A 24910-nucleotide genomic window follows, 5' to 3' on the forward strand; every position below is an offset into this window, starting at 1 on the left:
TTTTTTTTTTTTTTTTTTTTTTTTTTTTTTTTTTTTTTTTTTTTAACGTAGCATTAGGATACACGATAGGCTCAAAAACCACTAGTTTTGATTCCGTTATCAACACTATATTATGCAAGTGTAGGTACTTCTTCTGCAGGCTACAATTGTAACAACTCGAGCCCACCACGCAATAGATATTACTACAATCCATTCCCTTGGAGGTCTACTGTCTTCAACACATTATTCGATATTTGGCTCTAATACTATTGATAACAGCCTTTGGAGGCCCAGCATTTTATGACACACCACCCCGTGTCTAGTTCTAATACCATTTGTTACCACTCAAGTATTCAGTGGCCAGTAGATATGGTTTTAAGTTATTTAATTTGATATTATTTTTATTCAAAAAATTTAGTGAAAACATTAATTAATTATATTATTAAAAATAAAATTATTATTGAAGGTGGAATTTTAGGCCAGAAGGCCAATATTATTCTTTGTCAAAGAAATTATATGGTTTGGTTTGTCATCTCATTGCTGATGAATGAAGCCTTAAAATGAACAGACAATTAAAAGAACAAGAAATGGCCAACGTTGGAAAAACAACAACCATCGGTTGTTGTCCTCCGATATTCTTGGTTGCGCTGTCCCCGCCGCCTCCGCCGCCGCCGCCCAATTTTGAACATTCATGTAATGTTGTTGTTAGTAAGAACACAATGCATGTTCTGTTCCGTTCTGTTCTGTGGCTATTATTGCTGAGTCTGCAAAAGAAAATGTGCAGGTTCACGTTTTGCCGTGTAGTTAAATTTTGATGTACAGTACTTCCTATGAACTCCGGTGAGCTTCCCCGTCGCCGCCTTTTGATGAAACCCCACCATTAGTCTCGAGCATTCTCTGCAGCAACATCCGAGGTCAGCCAAGCCCCATTAAGCAAATACCAAAAAAAATGGAGAAGAAAATCAGACAAAAACCGTACAGGAGATGCTCTTCTGAGTAGCTGGAATGCCACTCACATGTCCGGCTCCAACAACACTCCACTCCGGCAATAGTACATTGAGCTGTATATGTCGCCGCCGCTGCTAGCAACGACGGTGGGAACCTCAGCATTTCATACTCGACCAGCGAGAGTTCGATCAAGAAGAACGCCATCAGCTCGAGCTGTTCCCATTAACAGAATTCTTAGATTTACCCTTTTTTGTTGGGAGGGAGGATCATGGATTTATAAGTAAGGATAAGTTTGGAAGCTTTTGGAGTAAACTAAAGATAAAGTCATAATAGTTTATGCTAAATGAGGACAATGGTAGAGATCTGTGATTTCTAACATGGTTTTAGAGTATGTCTTTATATTATCCATATAAATAGAATCTTCAAATGTCAAATAAAGTAGTTGTGAGTCTCGAAGGTGTAGTAAAAAATGACTAGTGTCGAACAAATAGTGTACTTTGAGCCTACAAGGTGTAGTGAAAGAGTGACTTAAATGTCGAACAAAAAGTGTACTTTGTTCGAAAGCTCCAGAGAAAGGGGTCGAGCCTCAATTAAGGGGAGACTGTTCGAGAGCTTTGAAGGCCTTTGAAGGTGTACTTTGTTCGAGAGAAGGATTGTTGGGAGAGAGTCCCACATAAGCTAATTTAGAGGATGATCATCGTTTTACAAGCAACAAAGAAGGCTTAGTAAAAGGACTTTTGGAGAAACAAAAAACAAAGTCATGAAAGCGTGTACTCAAAGTGAACAATGTCATGCCGTTTTGTAGATTCGTGATAGATACCTAACATGCTCCACATCGTTTTAAAATGGTGACTAAAAGAAAAAGAGAGAATCTTTACCTTTTTGTCAGCTTGAGCAGCCTTAAGGAACCTTTGGAGGAAGACAAAGGGTGTGGGAACAGACATGTTAAACTGCAAACAGTTGAGCATCACTGTCTCCTGCAAGAACACGACCAGTTCAGTAAAATTTTCACAGAAAGATCTGATAGAATAATGAGAGCAAAAAATGGAGGAGTACCAGTTCAAGAACTTCTGTTCTAGAGTAAGCTTTATCAGAAATAAGAATCAAATCACCCACAACAGGGACAGAAACTTCCTCGTACTTGCAAGCTAACAGCATAGAAACCAAACCAACCAGCTGAAGCTTCTTTCTCACTACTGTTTTTTGTGACAAAAACCTGTCTATGAGATTCACAGTAAGGAACAATGTTTCTCCCATGAGATCAAACTTGTCGTGCACCTCTATAAGCCAATCAATCAATATAGCTCTCATCTTCTCATTAATATCAATTTGTTTGTTCATGTAATTTGGAGGAACACAGCTTGAATTCTGCACCAAACATAACTCAAAAGCTGTAAACAACGAAGACTTCATCCCTTGATGAATAAGCCAAGAGAAACCAGACATTTATTTACCTCAATTTTTCTGTAGTGTTCATAGAGATCATCGACATACTCGACAACTGCAAGCGGGTTCTCGGAATCGACACTATCGATGTCGATTACTGGGTCGTCGTCGTCATCTTCTGCAATATCCTCCATTTCAACCTCCTCCTGTAACGCAAAAGTTGTTCATATAACTTGAAGGGAGACAGATTTGTGGTATTAGCTATGATAAAGTGGGATTTATTACCATTTGGCTTGGTTCTTGAGAAAATGATGGCTCTGGTTTCTCCAAGAACATGGGAACTGGATGGTCGTTTTCTATGGTTTTGCAATCTTCGTCTACAAATATGGAATGCCCAAATGCATTATTTTCCTGCCCAACATGAACAAACCCTAAAGATCAAAAGCCGAGTGGTTTTAATATCACATAGAGTTCTTGACAAAGAACAGAGGAGAGAATCCTTACCTGGGGATTATGATGAAGCTGTTGGCTACTCGCGATTTGAGCAGCAAACTTTCTGAAAAAGACAACATTTTCAAATTTCAAAACGACCCTTTTGGTCTTTTCTTTTAATGATTCAAAAATCAAAACAAAACCCACCTCGTAATCGGTCTATGAAATGGATCAACCTGCTTTTTCTCGCAGATTTCTTGCTTTCTAAGTCAAAAAACGGGAAAATTTGGCACGAAATTCAAGAACAAATTTGAATGAACTGGAAAGAATTCAAATTAGATATGTATATACATACCCCGAGAGGCCTCTCTTGTTAAGAACACAAGGGTAGGCTTGATTCACCACAGAATTTTTATTAATATCAATAAGAGCCCTCCGATTATTAGCTCTCCCTCTCTCCTCCAACCCTCCTCCTAAAGAACAGCCATTCAATCATCACAAGTTATAAATCAAAAAATTTCTCAATGTTCAAGAACAAACAGAAGAGATTTAGCAAACCTGGAAGAAACCCAGTGGGTTTGATCAAGTTGGGATTATTCTCATCGGAAAACGCCATTGATTCCGGTGAACAGAAAACAGAACAGCCCAAAACAAGATCTAGAAGAAGAAGGAGAAGGAGATCGTGGAAGCAAAATCCGTCAAGATGACCAAATGGGTATTGTTAAAAGAAGCATCTAAAACGACACAGTTGAGAGTGAAGGAAGAGGAAGCCAGAGGAGGTTTAATGGGAGATGGTGTTCGTCCAGAAAAGGTATATTAATTAGACGCCATGTATTTTTCAAAAGCAACGGCTAGTGAAATGTGGCCGTTGGATTTGAGTGTGTGGGTTGTCCAATGCGAAAAAGAGAAGACTTTCCCTCTGGGGTTTGTCCGAACAACGGTCACCTGACCTTACCCCATGTGACCTTTTTATTTTACCCATCTCATTTTAAATTAAGTCATTTTTTTTAGATTTTTGAAAGTTTTTTATTTAGTACTTTAATTTCATCTTAATTTCAATCTAATCATTTTCGTTTGATTAAATTTTATAAATTATTCATAAATTAATCTCAATTTTAAAACACAAATATAAAATATTATCCGATTAGATGACTGGTCTGGTAGAAGAAAAGTTAGAGATTTTGGAAGGGACACAAAGACTATGAAAATTAGGGTACAAATGGTCGATAATTTATGACATGAAAAATAATCAAAATATAAATATAAATTGATTTAAATAGTTACGATAATAAATAATAATAATAATAATAAATAGTATGGATGAAAATTTAAATGACATGGGTGATAATTTTTTTTGTAGGAATACACGCGCTCCCTTAGCGCGTGTTGCGGGAATATGTCTGGTTTTTTTTTTTTCTAATTTTAATTGAAAAAAAAAATCGGTTTGTTATAGTTAACGGCTAAAGTGATTAATGTAATTAACTTTTGTTTTCACCTAATTATAGATTCCAATATCTCCTATCATGATTATTTATTTGACTTAAGAGCCAATTTTTCATCATTACAGATATTTAAATTTGAATAGGAACAAAATATATTAATTATTAATATTATTAACTAACTCTGATCGAAAAATTAATTCGAGTATTAAATTATTATAAATAGATATTTTGTGACTAGAGTTTCACTTTAGCTAATAAGAGACTCTCAGGAAGCTCGAAAGAGCTCTAGAAAATAAAGAATTTTTAAAGTGTCCGTTCATATTTATTATTTTTATTTAAATAAAATGATATGAAATAAAAAAATGTGATTCGATGTGCTTTTTAAATTAAATAGAAATTCAAACTTACGCTTGTTGTGGATAATATATATAAATAAATAAATGGTTAACCTTTTGTAAAATATTATATATAAATATATAGATAATTTTGAACATAAAATATATTTGTGATTTGATGTCGGAAAGAACAATATTTTAATAGGAGGAGAGCGTGGATTTGAAAGGGGTGATGATACGATGACAGCCTGTCCCCATAAAAGGGGTGGCTCCATTGGTTTTTTATTTGTTTTTATTTTTATTTTTTATATTTTTGAATTTTATGATGCAGATGGCTCTTAAAAAGAGGGGTCCAATGGCTGGTGGAGACCTCTTTTTTCTTCCTTTACCGTTATATGGAAGGTTCGTGCGATTAGAATCTATGTGAGATCTCATATAAAAAACGAATCGTATGTGCTAGTGGTGGTTTGAACTGTTATATTCGAGAATCCAATCAATTCGAACCACCCATTTCAAACTATGAAGATTAGATTGGGTTAGATTTTTTATTTTATTTGAGTAGGGTTGAGTTGTGGGGTTGACATATTTTTTTGTCGTGTACCGAGAGTTATTTGATATTTAAGTTTTATAAGATTTTAGTTATTTATATAAAATATAATTTTTCTAAGAAATTATAACCCGAAAATCCAACAACCTAATAAAAAATAGACGGTGGGGTTCCATTGGATTATGAACTTTATTTAGTTACTCGAGTTACTAACCCAACCAATCCGAAATTTTGTGTTGATTTAAAAAAAAATTCGAACTCAACTCATGTACCTCCCAACTCAATATTTATACTTTTTATATTTAAAAATATTTTATTTAGATGGAAATTATCACAATAATTAATATATGTTGTAGATAATGTGAACGATATATTTTAAAATATCAGAGCGTAGTTTAATTGATTAAAAACATTTATCTCAATCTAATGAACTACTCTTATCATAGGACATACAGACCTAAAATCTGGTATCCTTGACACATGTGAAGGGAAAATAAAAAAAAAATATGACCCAAAACACCCGAAAATTCTAAACAATAATTCATAAGCTAAAGTCGATTGGCATAAGGTAGCATTATAGCTGAGCGACTCCTAATATGCATTGTAATACGAACCAACATAGGTCGATAATCTAAGCGTACCAACCTCTTAGATAGTCATAATGAGAATTTTAGACTATCTTGAACATTTTTCTTTAAAAATGGAGGATTCAAAAACCGGCAAGTGGATGGTTGCCATCCGGTCGGCAATGACGGAAAAAATGAACCGGCGCAACCAGCAAGTGCATGCATGCATGTACGTACGTAAAGTTGGTTAAGAGTCGGCCAAGAGTCGCACCTGTTCGGAAAGGAGTCTAAAACTCCCCGACTTTGTATAAATGTGTACGAATGAAGTTATCGGAGATCCCCTTGTTGCTAATTTGATGGAAAGGGACCACAACGAAAGCTCCCCGGAAAACTCCACATCCCATGGCAGCGGCGGCGACGACACCCCTCCCATGACTCTCACCGATACCCTTGACAATGTCGTAGTGTCGTCCTCCTTCCCAATACCTCCTACGACGACATTCGACTTGGCTCCATCGTCTTCGCCGGAGACTTATGGGAGGAAGAGAGGCCGTGCCGAGCAACATGTAGGAGGGTCGAGTAGTGGGAGTGGACATAAAGGGAAGAAGAAAGGGGAATTGATTGACCCGCCCTCAACAGACCCGAAATGTGCCACTTGTGGAAAGGCTTTCGGGTCGTGGAAGGCGGTGTTTGGGCACTTGCGATCGCACCCTGAGCGGGACTATCGCGGTGCCTTCCCACCACCGAAAGTTTGGGAGGAGATGCTTCAACAAGAAGCTAGACAAGGTAGTAGTGGGACGACGATTGGTTGCAGTGTTGGAGGCGAGATGGGGATGTCTTCTTCGTCCGGTAGGGGTATCAGAATTGATCTTAATGACCCAGACGAGCAAGGGGCTCGTGGGGGGGGATTTCCTTTTGATCTCAATATGCCTGCGCCGGAGAAGGAAGAGGAGGAGGAGGAGGAGGACGACCCTAACGAAAGTTAATAAGAGATTATAATTGAAGTCGAGGGTATGTATGGATTTGTTTCAATAATTTCCCTCTTCTTTTTGGTACTTATAATGAATGGACCTTTGACTAAATTACAAAATCGGTTTAAATAATGAATATTGGTATGGTTGGGAGTTAATTCGGTGTTTATAATGAATATTTTTTATTGCGTCATAAACTTTATTTATTTAATCACTTTATTTTTTTTAATTTAATAATAAATGAGACGAATATTTGTATATTTAACTTTTGTCGAGAATATAATATTTAATCAATAAGATCAAACTTTATAATATAATATTTAAAACATATAATTAATGTGTTAACCGATTATATTTTAAAAAAATTAATTTTAATTTAATGATAAATGAGACGAATATTTGTATATTTAACTTTTGTCGAGAATATAATATTTAATCAATAAGATCAAACTTTATAATATAATATTTAAAACATATAATTAATGTGTTAACCGATTATATTTTAAAAAAATTAATTTTAATTTAATGATAAATGAGACGAATATTTGTATATTTAACTTTTGTCGAGAATATAATATTTAATCAATAAGATCAAACTTTATAATATAATATTTAAAACATATAATTAATGTGTTAACCGATTATATTTTAAAAAAATTAATTTTAATTTAATGATAAATGAGACGAATATTTGTATATTTAACTTTTGTCGAGATTATAATATTTAATCAATAAGATCAAACTTTATAATATAATATTTAAAACATATAATTAATGTGTTAACCGATTATATTTTAAAAAAATTAATTTTAATTTAATGATAAATGAGACGAATATTTGTATATTTAACTTTTGTCGAGATTATAATATTTAATCAATAAGATCAAACTTTATAATATAATATTTAAAACATATAATTAATGTGTTAACCGATTATATTTTAAAAAATTTTAATTTAATAATAAATGAGACGAATATTTGTATATTTAACTTTTGTCGAGATTATAATATTTAATCAATAAGATTAAACTTTATAATATAATATTTAAAACATATAATTAATGTGTTAACCGATTATATTTTAAAAAATTTTAATTTGATAATAAATGAGACGAATATTTGTATATTTAACTTTTGTCGAGATTATAATATTTAATCAATAAGATTAAACTTTATAATATAATATTTAAAACATATAATTAATGTGTTAACCGATTATATTTAAAAAAAAATCAATTTTAATTTAATAATAAATGAGAGGAATATTTGTATATTTAACTTTTTGTCGAGATTATAATATTTAATCAATAAGATGAAATTTTATAATATAATATTTAAAACATATAATATGTGAACTATACATTTTTATTTAACTTATAGCTTAACATTGTAGAAAAAAAAAAAAAAAAGAAATTTCTAAAATTATGAGCGTTAAGATCGAATCCCATCGCGAAATGTGGTGGGGCCGCGCGCCCGCGAAGAACAATGTGGCTTTCCTTTTAACATTTGTCCGATAGTTGGGGAAAGGTCGTTACTCCAACCATCGCCTGAAGCTTAAATTCAGTTAAACAATCGGATGCTTTCCGCCCAAGAACTGCGAAATTTTCCAATATCCAATTTGGAAAGCAGAGAATCAATCCAACTTCAGCAGCTCAATTTTTCACCTCCATTGCCCCCACATTCTTCTACTTTCTGGATCGGACCTCTCTCCGGGAGAGGATCTTTCTGTTCTTTTTTGTTCTGATTTTAGTGTTTTGTCATCTTGTACGAGATAGCAGGTTAAAAGGTTTTCAGAGCATCGTTTAATCGGTATGGTTTGGTGAATTTAAAGTGTTGGTTTGATTGATCGTATTTGTGTTTTTGTTGTGGATGAGTTTTTTGTTATTGGATTTCTGATTTGTTCGCTAGTGAGTTGGATTGGATACAAATAATGATGGAGAAGGCAGATTCTGCACAAAAGTTGTATACACGCATGCGATTATGGGAATTTCCTGATCAGTATGTTATAGAGCCGACTGATGGCTCTTGTGGTTCGTCTCTGTCAGTCAGCCGTGTTGATGGATCCATGAAACTTATAGGTCGGTAATGAGATGCTTGGTCACATTGACTTTGATGATTTTGGCATTTTATGATTTTCTTGATTCTGAATGTTCTACTGAATTGACAATTCTCCTCTTTGCTGCTCCAGATGAGCTTCCTCAATCCAGCTCTATCAGGGTTCCAAAGATACGGACAATTTTTGGAGTAATTGGCTTGCTGAAACTACTTGCAGGTGACAAATTCTCAAGAACATATGTTCTTAACGTTGAAATTTGATTAAGTTTTTTTCATTTTATTGATAAACGATTCATGTTTTATTTAAACAATTGTGTACCTCGTCTCTGCTTTGACATTTGTTTGTGGCTTTGAATGAAAGTCAAATCGTGTTGGCTAAGAATTTTTGACGCTAGAAGATATAAGAATACCATATTTAAGAGGATTTAAGTTTTTTCATGGAGAACAAAGCTGTGGAGAACGTATCTTTGCTTGCTAACATAGTGAGTTTGAAAGAGTAACATAGTTTGATGAGGCTGCTTGGAAAAATGAGAGGAAAAAAATTTAAGTATATTTGGAGCCCAAACTTTTTTTTTTTCCCTTTTGTTAAGAAACCAAGCTTTCATGAAGCAAAATGAAAGAAATACAAGGGAATACCAAATGCACTCATAAATTGCAACCGATTGGATGTGGCATTCTTGAGAAAGATATTGAATTCAAAAACTTCTTAAGAACATATTGATTTCGAAATTGCAAATCGCACTCATAGATTGATGTTTTTTCAATATATCATGCATCTTTTGAAGCGAATATTGATGTTTTTTTCAATATATCATGCATCTTTTGAAGCGAATATAGAATAGTTTCTTGTTTGAATGACTGAAGGCCACATTCTGACAGTGGTCAACTTTGCTGCATCCCTGTGATGGTTTGAGAAGCTATGTATGGATCAGCTATATTTTTATTTTTCTTCACTATAAGCTGCTCACATGATTAGATCTCCTCCTATGTCTTCCATCTTTCAGGATGCTACTTAATTGTCATTACCGACTGTGACTGTGTTGGGTCTTATTTGGGGCACCCCCTCTTTAGAATTTCATCCTTGAAAGTTTTTCCATGTGATCGTTCAGTAGACAGTTCTTCTGTGGAGCAGGCAAGACTTTATTGCTTGTTTTCTTATGTAACACATGGTATTAAACTGACAATATCATTTCATTTAAGCTAATTAGATAATCTCTAGCAGAAAAAGATGGAGGCAGAGTTTTCTGGACTCTTGAATGTTGCAGAGAAGACTTCTGGTCTCTTTTTTTCGTATGATACCAATTTAACACTGAGGTGAAGTGCTTTCCTCATCAGTCATACCTTTGTATTAATTTGCAGCTCGGACTCAGAATCTGGATTAACTGATAAGAGACAAAAGGGTTCATATCTAGAATGGTTATTAATCGCATGAGATGACCTGTCTCTGTTTATTTTTTTATTATTCAGATTTGTCCTTGCGTATTTATATGCACCCATGCATAAGCTTCGATTTGTTCATATTGCTTACATCTCTATCTTGTGCTCAATTCATTATTTCTTTTTGGCTGCAGTACACAAAGATTGCATGCTTTAGGTGACGAATCAAGGTTACTACCCTTATGGAGACAGGTTCGCCCTCATTTTGATTTGTGTTTTTTTTTTCCTCTAGTTTATATAACTGTTGTCAAAAAATTATATAAGTTTTTTTTGTGTCTTGAATTGCAAATAATTGGGAGTTCTACACAATTTTTTCTTGCCTGCAGGCAGAACCAAGATTTCTTTGGAACAATTACTTGTTGGAAGTGCTCATTGATAACAAGGTTGGGTAAACAGAAATTTAGTTGCCATCCTTTTTTCTTTGCTTGTAACCCTCTCACCTTGAACTTTTATGTGCTTCATATTTGCAGCTTGATCCATACTTGCTTCCTGTTATCCAAGGCAGTATCCTTACATTATTCTCAACTGTCGAAATTTGCTTGAACATATTTGAAGCATCAGTTGTCATCCTCAGGGTAGTCTTTCCTTAATAGTTTGTTAGGCTTCCAGAACTTCCAGGCGGCAATTGGAAAAGATATTGTTGATGTAACACTGATTGCTCGGAGATGCACAAGGAGAACAGGTATGTTTAGTGTTTCACTCTGTTCTAAATCTTTGAAGCGTTATGTTTAGTGTTGGCTGTCTCTTCCTTAAAAAGTGATGAATGAAATACCTGAGTTAAATATGCCAAGGTTACTATCCAAGTTTGACTCAAATTTTCCGATCCACTAATAGTATTTTAGAAAGAAAAACAAAATAAAAAGCAAGCTTTGGTACATAGTGTACCCTTTTCACTCTCTTTTGTAATTATGATTTGTTTGGTTCCAACTACCTCGAATACTTGACTTATCTTGTAATTCTTTTGTCTTTTATGTTTAACATCATTCTAGTTGTTTGGATTCTATCACATATAATATAACTTGAAGTTGTAAGATCTTAAAGAGCCAAATTATAAGAAAAGAAAGAACAAGAAAAATATTACGAGGTATTATTACTCTCATACTTTGTATGTTTAGCCTGTGACAAGTTGCAAGGAAAAGCTGGGTATTTTGTGGTCAATTTATTCAAAGAAAATCTTGCAAACATGTCAATTCATCCCCAGCTAGCAGTTTAAAAGAAAGTTTATCACATAATTATTGACCTGCATGTTCTGAAAGGCACTCGATTGTGGAGAAGAGGAGCCGATTCTGATGGATATGTTGCTAATTTTGTGGAAAGTGAGCAAATTATTCAATTGAATGGGTTCACAGCATCGTTTGTTCAGGTAACAGGCCACGTAGCCCATAAACGTGTATTTTGCATGTGTATACCTTTTCTTCCAATCATTGGAAATCCGAGTCATGCTGCAGGTCCCTCATTGCCAGCCAAGAGTGTCTGAAAAGGCCCTCCCTGATTTTTCCATTTAGACTTTTGTTGAGTCTTAAAAAGATTACTTTTGTTGAGTCAATGTGTTCAAAAGTTCACACAGTGATCAATGCTGATCATAATCAAGGCTGCCTAGAATGCAGAGAGAATGTAAATATTTTAGTCAGGAACTCTTCTAGATGTTTATAGCATCCATGACTTTACATCTCACTTTTGACATTGAATTCTGTAGATTCGGGGATCAATTCCATTACTTTGGGAACAAATTGTTGATTTGACATACAAGCCCAAATTTGAGTTAGTGAAACTTGAAGAATCTGTAAGCATTTTTTCTTACTTTGTATTATTCATCGGATATGGATTACTATAGTTTTTAGCCATTGGTTTGTGTTGCTTCCAGCCTCGAGTAGCTGACAGGCATTTTCTCGATTTAAGGAAGAAGTATGGGGCTGTATTGGTTATTGATCTTGTCAACACGGTGATTCACTAGTCATCTACTTTTTTTTCTTTTCTTTTCTTTTTGGTGTTCTTAGCATGTATGCATATATATATGCATGTATTTGGCTATGTAATTCCTATGGTTAAGATTTTTATATCACCTTCCATCAGCATGGAGGTGAGGGGTACTTGAGTGAAAAATTCGCAAATGCAATGGAACAAGTTACTGGTGATGATGTAAGGTATAGTTTTCTACCTTTTTCTTTTTATATTCGTTTTGGCGCTTATCATTCGCCCAAATTGAGAGCTAAAAAATTATTTTAGATACCTGCATTTTGACTTCCATCAAATCTGCGGGCACGTTCATTTTGAGCGCCTCTCGATCCTTTATGAACAAATCTCAGATTTCCTTGATAAAAATGGGTAAGTTCCCATCATCTCTCGCTCTTACTCCGAAAATTATGAAATAAGCTTTTTGTTCCATTTTTATAGTCAGGCTCCCTGTTACTATAGTTTGGAAATTTTATTGAGCTGCTAAAAATTAGACCCCTTTTAACCTCTCGTGTTTGTTTACTATTTGGAATATGCAGGTACATGTTAGTCAATGAAAAGGGTGAGAAAATGAAGGAACAGCTGGGAGTTGTGAGGACCAATTGTATCGATTGCTTGGACCGCACAAATGTTACCCAGGTAGCTTAGCTGACCAAGTAAGGGTTGGTGAACAATGAAATAAACTTTAAACTTAGTGCCCTCAAAATTTGTCCACTTTTCCTGTCGATAATAGCAGCTTTAGTTTTCTATCATTCCCCTCTTTTTTAAGCCTTGGCTGACAGAGAAGATCAACAAAGTTATGGACGGACAATGTGTAAAATTTCATATCTGTTGTATATTGGTTTCAAAATATTTTCATTTTGCACTTATTTTGTTTGTACTTTTTATGTTTGAATATGGTTGCAGAGTATGATAGCTCGAAAGATCTTGGAATCTCAACTCAGGAGGCTTGGAATTTTTGGGGCTGAAGAAACTATTAGCTCACATCCGAACCTAGATGACAGCTTTAAAATCAGTGAGTCAATTCAGTGTCCCATTCATTTCATGTGCCCTTTATAGTCTTAGGCTCATCTTTTCATGTAATTTGTACCGCCGTTTTTCTTATCCAGTTTGGGCTAATCATGGAGATGATATAAGCACACAATATTCTGGCACTCCCGCTTTGAAAGGAGATTTCGTTAGGTACTCCTACCTCAGTTTCTTTCCATTTTTTGGCTTATAGCTTCATGCTGTTTAAATATTTTTTCTAATGGCGTCTATCCAACTCTACTTTGTTCGTAAGATGACTAAATGCTTACTTTTGCCTCTAATGAGCCCATTTTCATCTTTTATACGAAACTACACTATCATCTTCTTTTTGGTGTAGTAATGGTTACTGTTTGGGTATACTTTTGTTTTAAATCATTCGATGTGGTTTCGTTGAAGATATGGCCAACGGACGATTCAGGGGGTCTTGAAGGATGGTTGGAATGCTCTCCTGCGCTATTATTTGAATAACTTTGTTGATGGAACAAAACAGGTAGGATCCATTTTCATCTTTAGTTTAAAGAGATACTTCGTTAAGCTTACACAACCTTTTCAATTGACTTCAAATGCACTCTGGCTCTTGTGAAGGATTCTATCGATCTCTTGCAAGGACACTATATCGTTTCAGTTAGTCGGGATATGACACCCACAACTCAAAAGGGAGGCTTAGAAGCTATAGCTGTGAGTGAAATTTAAAACGGCAGTTCAAACTTCTGCAGGAAAAGAACTGCTCATTCAAAGGATTATCAAGCAGCTGACTACTAACCTTTTTTATGTCTCTTGTACAGTCCTTCCCACTGGCTTTATCTCTGGTGATGGCAGGATTCTTTTTTGCAGCCTTGTCATTGAGGCAAGGTGAGTCTCTCTCTCTCTCTCTGATTGAAGAACATCCAGATGATCATGCCATGGTTAAAATCTCATCTCTTGTTCTCTTTTGCAGCTCGCTATGATATTCGACACTTGTTCTTTTCTATCCTGTGGGCAGGCCTGAGCATAGCTATAGCAGGTTTTGTTCGGGCCAATGGTCGAATTTTCTGCAATCGACCTCGTCTGCACAAACCTAGATCATGATTTTGGTTCCAGAGATTGGCAAATTCATCTAACTATTCATTGAAATTCATTTGTTCTTTCGAATATTTCCAGTCATTTATGTAGTTTTCTCTTGGTTCCATCTGAGGAGCCAAGTTACTCGTTAGTACTGATATCCCAGAATGATATCACAGTTCCCTTTTCAGTTGTTTATGTTATGTATTGTCGTGTCATATCCAATATGACTCCGAACAATATAAATTTTAGAGATATATCATTGTAGCAATTATTCAAACCCATTATGGATTGAAAATATAATTTTTTAATTTTTTAACCGAGGTTGCACATTTCTCTGTTGCTTAAGACTAAGTGTGGGCGGCATGGGTGTACTAATATTCAATGTTAAGCGTGCTGAGACAAGCGTGACTTCCTTTGAAATGAGTTTTTGAAGGACAGTAGTGGGCGACATGGGTGTGCCAATATTGTGGCCCAACCCCGTGTCAGAGTTTGAATTATACACCCGCTATTTGGTACAGTATTCGTAAATGACTTAACATGGGCACGAGAGGGTCAATGCCTCGATAGAACTCGGATGGCGATGACATCCTTAGACTCGAAATGACATCAAGACATGTGGGCCATGTCGATTGGGAGCCAAGATGAGATGCAATATTGCATTGAAAGACCTTGATCTCGAGACAAGATCGAGATTAAAAAAAAGTAACAAACTACTTTGCAAGTCATTTATTTTGTTCAATATAATGGCTGCTACAAACTAAACTGGACTGTGACTTACTAGAGCTCTAGCTTTATGCCTTCTCTTGAAAACATCTTGCCTAAATCTCTTGGTCTCACTCTCCAGCTCTCTAAATGGTGTCCTCTCGATGCTCTCTCTTTCATTCTGCAGCATCATTTGCCTCTTTGTCACTGCCATCAAAGCTTTCTGATCTTCCTCTCTACGCTTTGCTTCTTCCTACAAACAAACAAGCACCCTCTTCCATAAACAAACTATGTGCGCCTTTCAAGGCTGCAAATGCAAAGTAGAAAGAAAGGGATGATAACCTGAAGATCTCGGATTAGACCATCAATGGACTTGATCTTCCTGTGCGGCCATCGATGAATCCCAAACTCTCTGCATCTTCTTTTCAGCACTGTTAATCCAACATTTAGACTTCTTGAAGCTTCCGTAATAGGAACATCAAAGTATTTAGCCAGATCTGATAGAGCAATTCCGGCAATATGCTCACTTGTTGCCCTCCTTTTCTTCTCTGCAATAATAGGGAATGCCCCACCTGGTTGGCCAACTTTCATAACAGGGACATGATCTGTGTAAAAAGAAGTTGAAGAAGCAAAACCTGAAGATAGATATGAATCATGCATTGGATCTGCAACATTTGGGAACTCTGTACTGAACCCAGAACTCATCTTTAATCATGAAACAGATGATGTTGTTAGCAGAAATAAGAGGAGAAAGTGACAAACAGAAAAGGAGAAGCAGATAAAGCAAGCAGAGTCAGAGCATGGCATGTGCCAGAACCAACTTCCATAAATGGATGGAAATATTACCTGTGAAACAACGAAAGCTCTGAAAACTTAGACAGCCCTTTCAAAGAGCAGAAAACTCCAAGCAGAGAATAAAGAATGAACCAAAAGTGGTTCTTCAGGAGATGGAATGGTAATTGGAGGTTGAACTTCTTCGTCATTTGGCTTATGAATCACGCACAAGTTCCCATTTTCTGTTGCCCATCTTTTAAATGCCTGAAACCCATCTGGGCTGGTTTTTAGGGATTTTCCCTTCCTAATATTATTATTATTCACCATTAATGAATGACCTGACAGTTTCTTTTAAAAGATTATAGGTTTGAATGATTTAACATCTTAAAATAATAAACGACATATTATCATTATCGTAGATAGTTCATATCATTATCGTAGATAGTTCAACCCAATTGTAAATGAAAATAGATTTCGATCTCGATGTCCATCAACAAAACGACATACAACATCTCATAAACCATAACTATATTTAAAAAATCCATAAATAAATAACTTTTCCTAGAGAAAAATTATACAAAATGTTGTTAAATTGTGTAAATATAAGTTTGTTGCAAAACCATGCCCCCTTCTGCAGTTTCGTGGCAACTGGAAATTTTAAAAAAGTTTTAAATTAATCTCATCTTCAATGTTCATCCGTTTCAAAACAGAGTTAAAAGTTAACAATTTATCCTGAATTCTAAATGAAAACATTCACTGACCCTCGCCTTACGTATGAAAAGTGGCAGATGAACAGAATCCAAAATTCATGACAGCTTTTAAATCTGGCTATTGGGTATTGTTCAGCCATTATTGGTATGGCCCTTTACAGTGCCTTGAATAATTGAATTTCAGAAGCTGTCGGCTGCAGGCCTCATCTCATTTTTCAAGTAAACCGCACAGAGAAGAGTAACTCTAAAAAAATGTGGTGAAATTGAGGGAAAAGTCGGTGTTCTAACCAAGTTATGAACTCATAGGACTTCAATCTCAAAATGCAGTAACTATTTACTCCACAGATTCAGCCTAAACTGCAGAGAACTATACCACAACGACAGGTCATCCTACAAACTGGAAAACTACAAGAACAGCGAAGCCCAGGCACCAAAATATAGCAATAGAGAACACTTTAGACTCCATGATCAAGTTACCTACATATCACTGTCTTGACCTTGACTCAGCTCTCCTAGCTTCATTTGGGGTTGAAGGAAACAACTCCACGTACCTCGATCCAATTGTCATCTTGTCCTTGCTCATAGCTCTCTTCGCCTCCTCTGCTGAAGCGAACTCCACATAAGCCTCCCCAGTAGCCTTCCCATCTGGACGGCTTGCAATATGTATCCTTTCTTCTGCAAGGTCGAACTCTCCGAAAAATTCAATGATGTTGGATTTTGTCACAGAGAAGGGGAGACCACGCAGCTTCAGTATCTCGGTGTATTCCATCTGGTCCTTGTCGCTGATCCTCTTTTGTCGAGGAGGAGGACTTCCATTGTAGTCATTATTGTAAATGCCCTCATAATTTACTTCAGCAGCAACAGCATTATAATAATCCTGCCTTTTGCAGCTAAAGACTTCTACATATCTACGCCCCATATTCTGTCGATCCCGTTGCAACGCGAACTCAACTTGCAAAGATCCAGCAAAGACAACAAAGGCTTCTCCCATGAACCGCCCATTCTTGTTGACAAGCAGCACATCCACAATGTCCAGTCCAGCAAAGAACTTGAAAATATCAATGTCAGTGCAGTTGAAGGGAAGTCCTCTAAGGCGAACCACGGGAAAGGCATGAGTAGGTGGAAAACTCCCATAGCCATAAGGTTGAAATCCAGCAGTGCTGCTGCTAACTGCGAAGTAGGGATTCGGTTCCATCATTCTTTGTCTTTTTGAGCCGACTTTGTACCCATCCGAAACCCCCCCGCTCCCCAACATTGCCCTTCAATTACCAACCCAGAAAAAGAAAAGGAAAATCCCCACTCAAGCAAGTTAATAAAACCAAGCCCAACCTACACCTCTAAAACCTATTGGATCAATGAACTTACATGCCATTACCACTCCTACAAACAAATCAATTCAACTAAATATGGAAGGGATAATTATTTCTATACGTAGCAGCAAAAAGTAAATTTCAGGCTCAATGAACATCAAATCAAGAAGCAATAAAAAATAATTTTCCCATGTTTATACCAATGTAAGCCCCCTCGATGGAAAGTAAAGACTACCAATGAGAACATTAATTAGCCAATGAAATCACTGGCCTTCATAGCTGAAATACCGCTGCAAAAGCTTCTTCTAAATTTGAAAGTGGTACAAAAAAAGAGAGACAGATGATGAGACACTGATACGTAATCGAATTCTTGCTTTCCGGTTGCAACTCAAAAAAAAAAAAAAAAAAATCAAATCCGAACAGGATTCAGATATATGGGCATCCTAGGACAAGACTCTTGATATCTATCTTATCCGAGAAAGGCCTAGAAAGGCCTAGAAAAGCCACCCACAAGCGATGAGTTCATTTTAAAGTTTAAATATAAAGAAGAGAATCATGCAAAGAACATTCAACGCATGGATAACTTCATAAATCGCGCTTCCATTTTCTTTTAACAAAAAACTACTTTACTCTTTAAATTACACTGACAAAACATATGTTGTTCTTCAAGAATATTTTTACTGGAAAAAAACATCTCACAATATTTGCATACAAATCAACAGAGGCCTTGGAGAACAACAGAGGAGCTCCTCATTCCTCGATCCTAACACGCAACTTCAAGCAGAATCCACCAAAATTCCCAGATATTCCAACAAAACAAGACAAGCAACCCAGCAAAAAGAAGAACGCCGGTATAAACACAACAACCAAGAAACGAAACAAGAAAAAACGACACGGAAGGGTCATAAACAAGGTCAGAAATTCTGAACTTACCCTCTTGGTCCGTACATGATTGTCTTGAATCCCCAAAAGCTAGACTGATAATCCAACGAAAAGGAGTAAATTGGAGCGTTTATGAAGAAAAAGGGAGTGGATTCAGAGGGAAATAGAAGGGAAGATAGCGGGAAAAGGGAAACCCTAACCAAGATTACGGACGATTCTGAACTTCGATTTGCCTTCCGATTCCCCCACCGAAATTGAACACAGACACAACTAGGGTTAAACTTTGATTGCGGATTCAAGATTACCTAAATACCCTTGCTTGCCCATAAATGGTATAGCCAACGATTCCAAGATATTTTACCCCAAATTGGAGTTTACAGCCCCGAAAAATATATTCTATATAATAATAATAATAATAATAATAATTTTTAGATTTTTTTTTATTTTATAAAAACATAATATATATCATTTTCATCGAATATATATTTAAATATCTAACTTTTAGAAAAATGCTCAAGTTAATAAAGAAGACAAAAAATGTACATATTAGTTTATATATTTTTAATCCTTTGTTAAAAAAATAGTATTTTTAAAATTTTAGTAAAATTATTGTTTAAAACAATATTATTAAAGTAACCAGAATCATAATAATTATATTACTAATAAACTATTTTTACAATAGAAAAATTATAATGTACGTGGAGGATAAAAATCTCTTAATTAGATTATTTTAAAATTTTAAGAAACTTACCAAACCATTAAATTATATTGTCAAGGGATTTTTAACATTAATTCTATAAATTATTTCAAACACGAGTGCCAACATAGCCAAGTAATGATATATATTTCTTTTTTTATTTTAAAAAGTATTTAAAACCCCATAATTAATTTATACAAAATAAAAAATAATTTATAACATAGCTCATTAGAAATATAAATGGAATATTAATGAAGGTATTTATTTAAAAAATAAAGAAAACAATCATATTGTATAATTTTACCATTTAGCATAAGTTATATCATAAAACTTTAAATTTAAATTATTTTTAAATACAAGTGAACCCCATAGCATTAAATTTAAATGATTTTTAAGATAAAAAAAATGTAACCATTTTGACACTTTCATAATAACAAAGACGGCCACAAATATCAACATGGATTCACAAGAACTCGTTCAAACTGTTCACAGGATCGCTCTCATAACAACTACTAGATGCATGATCAATCTCTTAGAACACCTAAGGTATGAAGTGCCAACCCCATTATGTCAGCCACAAGAACGTCGCTCGGGTGACCAGGGGGATATAGGACGATCTGGTATTGAGATAAACATTCGGGTCAACCAGGGGGATAGGATGATCCTGGTGTTGAGATAAAGATTCGGGTCAACCAGGGGGATAGGACGATCCTGGTGTTGAGATAAAGATTCGGGTCAACCAGGGGGATAGGACGATCCTGTTGTTGAGATAAAGATTCGACAATCGAATATCACTACAAGTATTAGAATGTAACTGAAAGAGAGAGGTAAATCCAGTGAATCAAAATATTTCTAGTTCTTCCTCAAACAAAGATGGGTATGTAAGTTTGTAGGGAGAAGGCGAAGGCAATCATATTGATAGCATGTAGCAGAAAATATAGATCAGTGATCATCTGGGTGCGCTTTAGAGCACAGCACATGATCCCACCAACAGTTTCTATATCCGTAGTCAATATTTCACTCACTTATGTCAATGATCTTGGGAAAACAATACTAATTTTTACATGCTGTATATCAGTTAATAAAAAATCAAATCATTTCAAACGACAAAATAATTGACCTGTAACAGAAAGACGACGATCAGACAGAGTAAGAACCTGAAAATAGCGTTGCTCTGCAGTCGAATGGTGTCGTCTATCCAGTCTTTCACTTTCCCACTCTAATCTGGAGTTTGCTCATTCCAAGATTCACCTTCTCAACCTCTGATTTATTCTTCAATTCGTTTTGAGCTATGTTCCTAGGATTGAGCCAAGGATGCTGCAGGCATTGCTGAGCAGTTGGTCGCTTCTCCGGAGCAAAATCGAGAAGGGGACAGAGAAACTCGGCAAAAGCTTGAGCATCAGCTTCCGAAAGTTTATATTTCTCGACCAGCAGTTTATCGAGAGACCAGAATTTTAGCCTCCGAATCCTTTTTAGGTCCCCGTGCCTGTCGAAGTAGTCTTTCGATCGAGCTCCTCCTATTGCAATCTGGGTGCCGAGCCAAACATATGAGAAATAGAAATCAAGAGGTATTAAGAAGCTATAAGGAGAAGTTTGATGTGCTGTGACTTACCTTTTTAGGCATCTTCCCAAGGAGTTCCATCATCAATGCAAGATGATCCTGAAAGCAGCAAATTGAAGAATTCGAATGCGTGACCAAAACAGAAACTTGATAATGTAATGAAATATCAAACTTTTACCTTTTCGCATTTTCCCTACTTGCATATAGTTTAATTAAATGAGGCTCGAAATGCTGGTAAAGATAAAAAGCATTATCAAACAAAATAACAGCTCCCACCCTCATTTCGACATCGTCAGTACTATTGTAAACAGACATCCCCATGTGCATATGAACACATGAACATAATGACTTTTAGACAAGTGATGGAATTGCTTCGATCCTAATCCAACACTTTGATTGCATGCAGTTGGTTTGTAACAGTCCAAGCTCACCGCTAGCAGATATTGTCTTCTTTGGGCTTTACCTTCTGAGTTTCCCCTTAAAGTTTTAAAACGCGTCTACTAGGGAGAAGTTTCTACACCTTTATAAGGAATGTTTCGTTCCCCACACCAACTGATGTGAGATCTTACAAGGTCCATTCAACTCTACTATCTACTCATCGGTTTTTAAAACTAGAGGTCATGCTTATGATCTATATATATTGACCATATCTTCTCACTATTTTTAAAATAAGAATAAAGCATGACATGGTATAATAAAAAATGTCTTTGGAATCAGCTAATAATGATAAGTTCTAAGAATCCATATTGCTAAGAAATTGTCGTTAGCAATCATCGTTACCTCGTCCTCGCTATAGTCTTGTCCTCCTTTTGGGGTAAACATCATGTCGCCTGTGGCAAGTTCAAAAGCAATGCAACCAAATGACCACATGTCAACCGGGTAGGAATAGCCAGACTGCAGTATGACTTCAGGAGCTCTGTATTGTCTTGTTTGGATCTCTTCCATAAACTGCCTATCTGCCCAACACGCATTACCGAAATCGACAATCTTGCACCTCAGATCAACGCCATCTAATTTTCTCTCATCAGGCTTTGGGGTTGCTCCTCCCATAGAAGCTCGTTTTTCGGAGATCCTCGAAACTGCTCTCCTGGCTCTTCTTTTCAATTTCTTCTCAATAAGATTCATGGTTCCTCCAATCGGGTTCCCCTCGGGTCTTTCAAGAATAGGGGCCTGTCCAGACCTCACAGGATCTTTGGTAGGATCAATGGTGGAGAATAGAAGAATATTTTCAGGTTTCAGATCAGCGTGGATAATGCCAAGTTCTCTGTGCAAATAATCCAGAGCAACCAAAATACATTTGCAGATCTCCTTGACTTTATTCAACTCAAGAACTTTATAACGGTTATACTTGATCAACCGAAGTAAGCTATCGCCAAGAAATTCAAGAACCATGCACGGATGTTGCCCATTTGGCCCTGCATGCTTAAAATGATCAATCAATTGCACAATGAACTTAGAGCTTGAAGGATCACTATCTGAAATTGCTGAAAGAACTTCGATTTCATGACGGGCAGCTTCAGCAAATTGTGGAGCACTTTTCTGGATCTTAAGTGATACATATCTCTAAGGGGGAAAAAAAAAGGAAAAATTAGAACACCAGAAAACATACTGCCACCACCACAATTTAGAGATATTAACAAGAAACAACATTATATATAAAGCCCACACAATACTTTTCCTGAATCTAAATGCCTATTTCCCTTCATCTGACAATCAAATCTATTGGAAAAATCATCGCACTCTTTTGGCTAATTTTGCGAGTTTGCCTCCCCAATCCTTCTTGTAATTCTCTACATCATTTATTTTCTTACAAATAGATGAAACCATCCTGAAGCACTTTTACAAGTAGGCCCAGTTGCAAGTTGATGGAGAAAATGGCGTCGAGTCCCTGTATAACCATGTCCTTTTTCCAAAATGCTAGCCTAGCCCTTCAAACATTAAAGCCAACCAGGAGTCTTTTAATCCCTCCTCGTCACCAAGCTACTTTCCTGTTCTCCCATTCATTCTTAGAGTACATTGAACAATTTGAATGATTTTCAACAGCATCTGGTCAATACGAAAACTTAATGAAGATTGCTAAGTTACTAACTTAGATCAAAAACCGATATCCATATCCATAAATGGAAAATGTGGATGTTAATCATAATAGGAACCGCACATCAAATGCTCTAAACGTTCCAACCAGGCATGGTCGTAGGAGGGGAAAACAAAAACATCGAATTAATGATAAAAGGGAAAGAAGCAGAAATAAATGAGAGTTATATCATAAAGATCTAACAAACTAAGCTAAGAAACGTATGCCAGAATGGGCATCGCCGCCCAGATCCAAATAAACCGCACAAGTTCAATGCAGCAGAACTGATACGAAATAGCGAAACAGCGTAATGGAATCAAGATTCATGAGAAAACGAAAGATCAAAGCAAAATGATCAAACACATGAATGGGTTGGGGGGGGAACGTACAGAGGTGCGAGTATCATAGGCGAGCCAGACGGTGGAGAACTGACCCCAACCGAGCTTTCTCTGAGCGACATAGCGGCCACCAGCGAAATGATCGCCGATCCTCACCCCATGATATCCTCCTTTCCTGTAAGAATCGACTCCCTCATCATCCTCAGACCCAGATGAAGACGAACACGACATGTTGTTCACTCAAATTGCGCCGATCCGAAACGATCCGATCAGGGTTTGAAAGGGATCGATCGATCGATCGATCTGGGTAAGCTAGAATCTCTCTCCTGGGGTGATTCCTTTGATGGGTTTGGATTGGAACGGAAAAAGAATAAAGGGAGAAAAGGGGGGAAGTTTCCTTGTAAAACAATCGCTAGTTTGTAAGGGTAATCAGAGATAATTACAAATTATATATACCAAATAAACTGTAAAGTTCTACAAATTTTGATGAATGGTTGAATGGTGGGGTTTGGGATTGCTGATTGCTCTGCCCTTCCCCTCTTTTTACTCTCTGTGATTTTCAGACCTCCCGTCCTCCTGCGTCAGCTGGTGGCGGGTGGTTCTTTCTTTTTCCCCCGCTTCGAATAGTTGGCAAATCTATATAACTACAATTATTGTTTGGATTAGTACTCTTATCTCTCTCTAATGCGCACGCTAAACCTGGGTTTGGTCCCAAAAGATGTTGATTGATAACGTATTACCCAACTACTATACTTCTGCCCTAATCAATTCTCATGTAATTATAAGACGGAATCAATATGATTAACCTTAGAGATAGAGCTAGAAATCTCTCTCTAAATAGATAATGAACAAGGAAGGAGGGAGCATATAGAGATTTTTTTGTATGGACCAAATACAATCAATAATATTAAATCATTTTTACTTATGAAATAGGACCAAATTTATTAAGATATTTTATATACTTTAAGAGTAGCTACATTTATAGACTTAAGATGAAACTCACAATCCTGTTCAATCCCCACAAAAATAAATGAAGAATTTTTAGAGTGAAAAGGATTTGAATCTTTACCGTTATTACATTCAGTTCATTGGTAATGTAAACATAAGTTTTGATTTGTATTTATGGTTCAATGTGTTGCTTGCAAAAATTTCAAGGATTAAAATATTTTTTTATTTGTATATCTCTAGGAGTTTTCTATTTTATTAGTGTTAGTTTAGTATTAATTAGTGATCGTAGCTCACTGAGTCCTTTCTTCTTCGGTGTTTTCGATTTTATTAGTGTTAGTTTAGTATTAATTAGTAATCACAGTCCTTTCTTCGGAGACTATTGACACTAGTTCTCCATTGTCTCTCTCTTCTGTGACGGTTAACACTAGTCCGTCCTTTCTTCTGTGACTAGCTTCCATTTTGTCTATCTCCTGTGACTGTTGATACTAGTCCTCCATTTTGTCTCTCTGGATTGAGGAGAAAACAAGCCTAGCAAGAAGAGGATTGTAACATGAGAGAAGCAAAGAGGTCAACCTCTTTCAAATATAGAACATGGAATCTACGTCCAATTGAAAGCTCGAAACCTATTAACGATTTAGAAAATTCAAGAACCAAATCGACACAATTCTCAAATTTATGAGTCTAAACTTGTAATTTAACCATTAATCTAGTTTTTGGTCTAAGTTTTCCATACTTTCTCTATCCATGGGTAATATGAAATTATCTATGAAAAAAAAAAAAAAAAAAAAAG

General features: G+C 35.9%; 6 protein-coding genes across 19 annotated transcripts; 2 read left to right on the top strand and 4 right to left on the bottom strand.

The window, feature by feature from the left end:
* Positions 1-446: 446 nt before the first annotated feature.
* Positions 447-3542, bottom strand: LOC111477661 (G2/mitotic-specific cyclin-2-like). 2 transcript variants are annotated; one of them, XM_023121529.1, is made up of 10 exons: positions 3304-3542; positions 3101-3218; positions 2953-3009; positions 2818-2869; positions 2599-2724; positions 2382-2519; positions 1984-2295; positions 1806-1904; positions 959-1140; positions 447-876 (listed from the first exon to the last, which is right to left on the bottom strand). In XM_023121529.1, the coding sequence occupies exons 1-10, from the start codon at positions 3359-3361 to the stop codon at positions 732-734; spliced, it is 1287 nt and encodes a 428-aa protein (XP_022977297.1). In that variant the 5' UTR covers positions 3362-3542; the 3' UTR covers positions 447-731. The 2 variants fall into 2 exon arrangements, with proteins under 2 accessions (XP_022977297.1, XP_022977296.1); XM_023121528.1 differs by having other exon boundaries at positions 447-888.
* A 2404-nt stretch (positions 3543-5946) lies between these two features.
* LOC111477651 lies at positions 5947-6621 on the top strand. The gene has a single exon (XM_023121515.1). The coding sequence runs from the start codon at positions 5947-5949 to the stop codon at positions 6619-6621; it is 675 nt and encodes a 224-aa protein (XP_022977283.1).
* Positions 6622-8098: 1477 nt separating this feature from the next.
* On the top strand, positions 8099-14424 carry LOC111477656 (phosphoinositide phosphatase SAC7-like). Of its 2 annotated transcripts, none has more exons than XM_023121523.1 (21): positions 8099-8415; positions 8515-8684; positions 8795-8878; positions 9666-9793; positions 9881-9975; positions 10233-10290; positions 10425-10481; positions 10569-10602; positions 10700-10780; positions 11355-11461; positions 11795-11881; positions 11963-12040; positions 12172-12242; positions 12325-12423; positions 12591-12690; positions 12958-13066; positions 13161-13233; positions 13477-13570; positions 13666-13758; positions 13866-13932; positions 14018-14424. In XM_023121523.1, the coding sequence occupies exons 2-21, from the start codon at positions 8537-8539 to the stop codon at positions 14146-14148; spliced, it is 1794 nt and encodes a 597-aa protein (XP_022977291.1). In that variant the 5' UTR covers positions 8099-8415; positions 8515-8536; the 3' UTR covers positions 14149-14424. The 2 variants fall into 2 exon arrangements, with proteins under 2 accessions (XP_022977291.1, XP_022977292.1); XM_023121524.1 differs by having other exon boundaries at positions 9884-9975.
* A 303-nt stretch (positions 14425-14727) lies between these two features.
* LOC111477673 (protein RKD5-like) lies at positions 14728-16002 on the bottom strand. Of its 6 annotated transcripts, none has more exons than XM_023121554.1 (4): positions 15673-15999; positions 15462-15531; positions 15169-15374; positions 14728-15079 (listed from the first exon to the last, which is right to left on the bottom strand). In XM_023121554.1, exons 2-4 carry the CDS (start codon positions 15529-15531, stop codon positions 14882-14884), a joined length of 474 nt encoding a protein of 157 aa, XP_022977322.1. In that variant the 5' UTR covers positions 15673-15999; the 3' UTR covers positions 14728-14881. The 6 variants fall into 6 exon arrangements, with proteins under 6 accessions (XP_022977322.1, XP_022977320.1, XP_022977319.1 ...); XM_023121552.1 differs by having other exon boundaries at positions 15462-15534; XM_023121551.1 differs by having other exon boundaries at positions 15169-15531; positions 15673-16002.
* A 547-nt stretch (positions 16003-16549) lies between these two features.
* LOC111477672 (heterogeneous nuclear ribonucleoprotein F-like) lies at positions 16550-18845 on the bottom strand. Of its 7 annotated transcripts, none has more exons than XM_023121548.1 (3): positions 18703-18836; positions 18554-18597; positions 16550-17480 (listed from the first exon to the last, which is right to left on the bottom strand). In XM_023121548.1, the coding sequence occupies exon 3, from the start codon at positions 17299-17301 to the stop codon at positions 16795-16797; it is 507 nt and encodes a 168-aa protein (XP_022977316.1). In that variant the 5' UTR covers positions 17302-17480; positions 18554-18597; positions 18703-18836; the 3' UTR covers positions 16550-16794. The 7 variants fall into 7 exon arrangements, with proteins under 7 accessions (XP_022977316.1, XP_022977310.1, XP_022977311.1 ...); XM_023121543.1 differs by having other exon boundaries at positions 16795-17569; positions 18703-18845; XM_023121547.1 differs by having other exon boundaries at positions 16795-17647; positions 18703-18844.
* A 1244-nt stretch (positions 18846-20089) lies between these two features.
* On the bottom strand, positions 20090-23823 carry LOC111477660 (SRSF protein kinase 1-like). Its single transcript, XM_023121527.1, has 4 exons — positions 23224-23823; positions 21541-22323; positions 20812-20859; positions 20090-20726 (listed from the first exon to the last, which is right to left on the bottom strand). The coding sequence occupies exons 1-4, from the start codon at positions 23401-23403 to the stop codon at positions 20406-20408; spliced, it is 1332 nt and encodes a 443-aa protein (XP_022977295.1). The 5' UTR covers positions 23404-23823; the 3' UTR covers positions 20090-20405.
* Between the last annotated feature and the right edge of the window lie 1087 nt (positions 23824-24910).

The sequence above is a fragment of the Cucurbita maxima genome, unplaced genomic scaffold (genome assembly GCF_002738345.1).
Source record: "Cucurbita maxima cultivar Rimu unplaced genomic scaffold, Cmax_1.0 Cma_Scf00004, whole genome shotgun sequence".
Classification (NCBI taxonomy): domain Eukaryota; kingdom Viridiplantae; phylum Streptophyta; class Magnoliopsida; order Cucurbitales; family Cucurbitaceae; genus Cucurbita; species Cucurbita maxima.